Raw genomic sequence first — 7,429 nt, forward strand, 5'->3', positions numbered from 1 at the left:
GATGATTACGCCATTTTCTTTTATTATTAAAACATTTAGAAATTACACTCGTACGATGGTGTCCTTTTACAGTTACGGATCTCATCAATCATATTGGTCCTACTGTTAAATTAAGTATAACAAACTTGGTTTGCTTCCTCTTCTCGTTGCTCCGTGTGTATGTGTGTGTATGTATGTATGTATGTATGTACGTGTTGTGTTGTGTGTGTGTGTGTGTGTGTGTGTGTGTCGACGATTTAATCCGCTATATACACATTGTATGCAAGCATGCGCGCTGCATAAGGTCAGAACCCTATTGTACGTAATATTGCGACGTCCAAAAGAATTGGAACGAGAGCTCTCTCCTTAGTCCGGGACTCCCCCCTTTGTCGCTGTTCCCGTTTCCGGGATCGTCGTGTCCGTGGTCGATCGAACCGATCACGGAAATCGGGCGTCTGCCCTTCAGTCGTCTCTCGACGATCTCTCTCTGGAGTTCGAACGAGATTTTTTTTTTCGACGCAGTCTCTTTATCCGTACTTATTCCTCCGTTTCTTGTTCGTCCTCCTCCACCTCCTCTACCTCCTTCCCCTCTTCCTTTCCTCCTCTATCTCCGCCTTCTGCTTCTCCACTTTTCCAGACGCCGAGGCAGTGACGCGGCTGATTTGGCAAGATTCTTTTAGCGACGTCGCACTACAACGTCGGATAGGCTCCGCGTTTTCATTGTGACCAAGGACGAGAGAGATCGTTCACCGTTTACGTACGCGACGTCGCGCCAAGTATCACGAGCGATCAACCAAGAATTGAGGAGAACTCGACACAATCTCGGCCAATTCAATTCCCGCGAGACACGGCGGAAACAAGCAAAATCGATTGCTCAAGTCCGTCGCGACGTGCCAGTTTTGCTTTGTTGTTTCACGTTGTGTGTGTGTGTGTGTGTGTCCGTTGCGTGTGTCAGGAAATTGAACTCGTCGAGAATAGACCGGTTCGACGTTCGCGACGTACCTGGTAAGAGGTAAGTACGCGCCGAGAATGTCGGTAACGCGTTCCCTTCCGACGGCACTTGTTGCATTATTACGATACTTTAGGCTTCGAAAAAGTGCGCGCACGAGGAAGTAGCGACGATGGGCACAGGTATGCTGCGTCGTTTGAGATCATTGTCGTTTTACAGCTAATTGACAAGAAAGGAATTAGAAGGCGATCTGCACCGTCGACGGCGAAAACCGGCGGAGACAACGGCCGAATGGATGTCCGCGCTGAGAAGTTGTCTGATAGGAAATTATCGATACGAATATTCCCGGTCAAGTTCCAATCAATTTCCGTAACCGATCGGAATGTCCGATCATCAGATACTTCCGGTCATAATGGCATCTCATTGGATGAACCGATGGAAAAATTAAGAACCGATTTTTCTCGTCGGATATCTCCTGGTCGGACATAGAAATTGATCGATATTTAATCGCAACTATCCGCTTGATAATTTCTTGTCGAACAATTGTTCTCAGTTTGCGATTGCTTCAACGGGACGGCGCGTAAAAAAAGGAGGAGAAGAAACAGAAACATCGCGCGCTGCGTCGCAAATGGTTCCGGGACTTATCCTTGATCACAATGCCGAATCGATTGAACGTAAACCTACTTATATCACCGCTTTCTACAGAATTTCCCTTAGCCAATCCTTGGGTTTCTTCAGCGCAACAAATTTGTGCCAGTAATTTCGATCGAATCCGCAAACTTTTCTCCTTTCTCTCTTTCTCTGCTGTCGAGAGGCGTTCATCCGCCCGACGAACAAAACACTTCGACCCGGTGTGTGTACGTACGTATTGCAAAACGACGAGCGCCGACAAACGACTTACGCTTTCACGCGCGCACAATGGAAGATACATCGCGGAAGAAAACTCAAAATCATCCGTCGGCGTTCGGCGAGAGCGAAACTCATCTAAGATCGAAGTTTCCCGGCTCGTTCCGCGTGGAACATCAACGAAATGCGCTCATACGCGCCGTTATCGAAGTCGAACGCCGTCCTCGCTAAATAATTCGACGCGCAGGCGTACGCTTTGTTCGCGTTAAAGTTAGTTAATTAAATGCAGGCGACGATAAAGTCGTAAATGAACAGTAAAAAAATATGTAGACCTCGTTGTATGCGTAGCGAGTCAGCGTGACGGCATTCGCGCAAATTACTCTTTGCATTGTTCTCTCGTGCACAATATATATATATATATATATATATATGTAATTATTACATGAACAGTAAAAAGATATACATATATATACATAACATATATATATATACATAACACACACACACACATATATATATATATATATATATATATATATATATATACACATATATACATATATATATATATACACACATATATATATATAAATGCAAACGACCAAGTTTTTTTTTGTATTCTCTATTGCCGACAGTCCCGCACACCGACCCGTTACGTATACCTTTATGTACTTTCGTATGTTACTTCTCTGTACGCGCATATATAGAAAATTGAACTTATAGAGTGCCACGATTTCGTTACGTATCCACGCTTCGATACTCGTCCTCTTTCGAGTGCAGGAGCTGCCGTTAAGATCGAGACACCCCCTCCCCCCTTCTCCCGCGCTCCTCGTGCGTGGCAATGAACACGATGCTCTCTTGTCGCAATTAGGCCAACCTTGTAAGCTTGTTATCATAATTAGATTGACAGATAAATCTACAGCGACAGTGAAACCCCCCAAATCGTGTCCTACGCGTTACAGATCTGGTCGTGTTCACGTGTCGCGACCTACGTTTACCTTAGGACTAAGTACGAAGCTCGACCCGTGAGCAAGAGAGAGCTCGGGCTCATTGCGCACGCACTCGGCAAGAACTGATCGTGCAAGATATACCTGGAGCGCCCTGCGAGAACGCGACGTCACGCGCGAGTCGTCTCAACGGAGAAGAACTACCGGCTGCCTCAGCAAAACTAGCGCGGAGCTCCGTCGATCACGCGGGCGATATCGCCCTATTTGCGCTATTCCCTGCACCTTGCACTGGCAACTGGCTCAAACCAGGCGGTATGCGACGTAGTTGTGCCGGCAGGCACTCACGAGCGCGTGTATGTCCGTGATCCGGGCGAGGTAACTACCGGAGTAGTGCGCGGGTCACATGAAGAACTCCCTGGATCGGCTAATATGCAGTCACGACGCGGGTCGGTCCAGTACCGAGATCTCTATTAGCCTGAGCCCGCGCGTCGTCGGGTCCGTGAGCAGGAGGCCGCGCGGCTTGTAGACCCTGTCGTTTTGCTCGCTGACGAATTTGGCTACCTTTCGCAGACACTTTTCGTAATGCGTCTCCTTGCATATGTATAGCAAGTAACCTGTGATGCAGGCCAGGCAGCCTTCGCAGTACGTTCTGCAACTGGGTCTCTCTGCCTCCGCGAAGTAACTGTTTAACTGATTGATGGTGTACTCGAAAGACTGTCTGTCCAGCTGGAAATTCGAGGAGGCATCGTAATAAATATTTCAGTCGTCTCTTCAGGGTTTTCAAATAGAAGATTTTGTTCAAGGTTAGATATTTATCGCAGAAATTATAGTACTCTACACACAAAAAAATATAATTCTACTGATAAAAAAGAACTACTCAGTTAACTTTTCTCCTTTCAAATAATCTTTGCCTTTAAAGAATATTAAACAAAAAATATTATCTTGATAATAATCAATTGCTTATATAATAAAATATACTTGCTTAAAATATACTCATGCTTAAAATATACTCATCACAAATTTGCACGGAAAAAATAATTTGCTGGCCCAGCAAATTTTCTGCTAGTCTAGCAAAATCTTTTCATTATTATATGGACAGTAAAAAGATTTGCTAAGAGTACTAATCACTATTTTCTGGATATAATTTGCTGAATCTATAAATTATTTTGCTGTAAGAACCATGATGGATTTATATAAGCAATTGCAGTTTTGCTCCAATAGCAAATAAATTTGCTAAAGATACATTATTTTGCATTAATAGCAAATTAACGTGATTTTTAAGGCAAATACACTCAATAAATTTTTTTTATCCTGGCAATAAAATTACTTCTGCTCTGATAATGAATAATTTATAAAATTAGTCATTATCAGTCAACTAAATTTTTTTGTTATCACTACGAATATGCAGTAGCAACGACGATTTTGCTAAAAGAGCAAAATTATTTTTCTCCATATAAAAAAAATTCATTGTCATATACTCAAAAAAAGAATTTGTTCTTTTTACAAGAATATTATTAAAAAATTTATCAAAAACAGTTAGTTTGATACTATATAGTAAGTAAACCGATTTTTTGTTTAAATGTAATATTCTTAAAATTAAAATGCTAAATTTATTAGGACTCAGAATGTATTTTAAATAAATTCATATTTTGAATAAATTTGATTCTTATGATGAACTAATGATAGATTTGCAGATATATAAACTTATGAAATACTTGAACCAAGTAATATTTACTTGAATGCAGTATTTTTTCTGTATACACACATAGATAATATAAACTATGTTTGAGATGTTATATAGACAATGAATAATCTATGAATGTCACTTAAAGAATGTATGACTTGCTCAAAAATTAAGAAAAATATTTTTATTTGACCTTTAAAATACTAATGTAATTTTATGAACGTTCTTTCCTAAACGAGTTAGAATACACAGAATTCTTTGATTACATTCTTATTCTCAGAAAGAAATCTATCAATCTGTCATAAAATAAAAATTTCACGGTTATCTTTTTTAAACATTTCATTTATAATTAGTATTCAAAACAAGTACAGTTCATTAATTACTCGTTCTTGTATATTTTATATTTTATATTTAATATTTATTTAATATTGAATATATATTTTAATATATAAGTTAGAATATTCTCTAAATTATATTTTTATAGGATTTCTACATCATATCTAAAGTCATATATGTATTATATTCGAAGTCATAGTCATATATTAAACATAAAAAATAGTCATTGAATATGTCAGAATCACTTAACCTGTAACAGGTACCATGAAGTCCCAGAGATCCCAATTAATTTTATTTTCGTTATAATTCCCAAGTTATTTACTGTGTGACGCTGATATCTTCAGTATCTTTCAAGTAGCAATTTTCAGTATGACAAAAAAAAGATCGTCAAGTTATTTGTAAGTAGCTATGAATTATATGGATTTGTTTTTTGTCTGGGGTCACAGTCACCCCATGAGTTAACTTCGTTAGTTAATGTAACTTTTATGAAAATAATTTTTTTAATCTTCAGCTCAATATGACTCATTCTTCACACAAAAGAGTAAAAGCTCTTGCCTTTCAGTTAGTAGAACCTGAATTTAAGAAACTTCTTACAACTCAATACTATATTCATAAGCCATTGCGTTTAATAATTTCATCTATTTTAAAAATTGAAGAGACTGAAAGATCTAACATTATTTTGCCACCCAAAGTAAGATGCAATAAATGTCCTATAGATAAAGATATGAAGACCAAAGTAGTATGTGTAAGATGCAATAAACCAGTATGCACCAAATGTGCAAACACTATTTTTAACGATTGCATCTAGATTTTAATGTTATGTTTAATTTAACAATACCTGCTTATGTTTTTTATATAATCTATGACCTGTGGACTTAGATTAAAACATGTATTTTTTTTTCTCCAATTATTTGTTTTTCAGTGTATTTTATTTTATTTCAACACTGTCCACATTGTATTCAATTTATATTCAGTTTATGTTTTTTTTTTAGAGTACTGAAAAACTGAGGCTGTTATTATAAATGTCTAGTTATAATATAATACTAGTAAATTATTATTTTCGAACTATAACGCTTTAAAACTAAAGCGTTTTTCTTCCTATCTTTTATTATCATGTTAAAAATGGCAAAAATTTATTGGGGTCTGCCAGACCCTATGGTATTCATAGCTTGACTTAAAAGGCATGATACCTTTTATGGGTTAAACATAATTCATATTGTCTACATGAAAAAAACTGTGTATACAGCAATAATATGTAGCAGACAATCCACAAGCAATCTATCTAGACGTAATCTTAAAATCTATAACGCAACTCTGGTTTCATTAATCTAATCAGTACTACATTCAAAAAGAGATAAAATAATATCAGATTAACTAGATTATTCCAACAATCGTAATACTCACTCTACTTTCCAGTTCCGTTGGAAACCGTGTTTGGAACTTAACCATAGTGCCTTCGCTGTAGTCACGTTGTATAAAAACTTTCTGACAATTTGGAGGAGGCCCTCCACCCGCTTGCCCCCGTCCCGCCGCCATGTCCTCCAGGGCAGCGTGATTGCCCTGAAAAGATGTGTGACTGATTATAGTCTCCATTATCTCCAAAGCATATCACCGAGTCTACATTTTATACTACTAAAACTTGATTCTCTTCCAAGTTCCTATATATACTACGCAGTTCCTAACAGTCAATAAGTAACAGATAACACATTGCTTATCACTGTTCATATAAAAAATTGCTGAAACAGCATTATTTGACACTGCCATGTCAGCTGGTGTACACTGACACACTTTCTCACCACATCACTGACCCCTTTAAGCTACACTTCCAGCAAGCCACTTAAATAAACTGTACACAAAAAGAAATCCGACAATGACGCTTCAGCTTCGAATTTCGTCGCTCTGGCGGCCAAATTTCCTCTCGTTTTCAGCTGTGCCGTAGATAACCACAAAACCGCACCCAGGTCTCACCTCGAAAATCGCGAAGACGGGCAGTCGCATTCTCGCTCGTTTCGCGCACAATCGCTTATCGTGCTAACTCCAAGTCGACGAACACGAGAGGCATTCTCCAGATACGGGTCTCCAAAACGGAAGCAAAGATCAGAAGCGTTCTCGGTAGAGCTGGATGACAGCCAGACAAGCGAGCGAGCAAGCAGCGGCAGCAGCCAGCCAGGGAAGAAACGCGGACGGTTGAACGCGAGAAAGAGAGAGAGCGAAGGACAGACTCACCAGTGGCATTTTGAGCTTCGTCTTGCCGGCTGTTTGGTACGATTCGGGGAGATAAAACCGGGCCCTGGAACCCTACGGCTGGTCGCGCGCGAGGACCACTCTCACGACTGCTGCGGGCCGACGCTCGAACGACGATTATCCGCCGAGAAAGCTGAGGAACTGTCGTCGCCTGCACACGAACGATTCCGTACGACGACTCGCGGCCGCCATGAATCGTGCGCGCGCAAACCATTGTTAGCCGAAGTCGCGCGACGCTGGGTCATAGTTCTTCTTTCCAGCGTTTTCTTTCTTATTTGCATTTAATATGAGGTAAGTGCACGTTCGGCCGCTGAATCATGAGAGATCGGAGAAATGAGCCGCGAAAATATCACGCCGAGCGCGATATAGCTCTGAGTAAATCCGTTGATTTATTCACATTTTGCCGCTCCCGCCGTGACCGAAGTGAAGTGAGCTTTGAACGGC

The 7,429-nt window shown here is 40.0% G+C and overlaps 1 protein-coding gene across 1 annotated transcript; it reads right to left on the minus strand.

Moving 5' to 3' along the window:
• Window positions 1–4: 4 nt before the first annotated feature.
• LOC116846126 (golgin subfamily A member 7) lies at window positions 5–6,933 on the minus strand. Its single transcript, XM_032819603.1, has 3 exons — window positions 6,710–6,933; window positions 6,146–6,301; window positions 5–3,447 (listed from the first exon to the last, which is right to left on the minus strand). Exons 1-3 carry the CDS (start codon window positions 6,737–6,739, stop codon window positions 3,157–3,159), a joined length of 477 nt encoding a protein of 158 aa, XP_032675494.1. The 5' UTR covers window positions 6,740–6,933; the 3' UTR covers window positions 5–3,156.
• Between the last annotated feature and the right edge of the window lie 496 nt (window positions 6,934–7,429).

Source organism: Odontomachus brunneus, unplaced genomic scaffold (assembly GCF_010583005.1).
Source record: "Odontomachus brunneus isolate Ranch 3 - 2012 unplaced genomic scaffold, Obru_v1 Obru_scaffold_060, whole genome shotgun sequence".
In the NCBI taxonomy this organism is placed as follows: Eukaryota; Metazoa; Arthropoda; class Insecta; order Hymenoptera; family Formicidae; genus Odontomachus; species Odontomachus brunneus.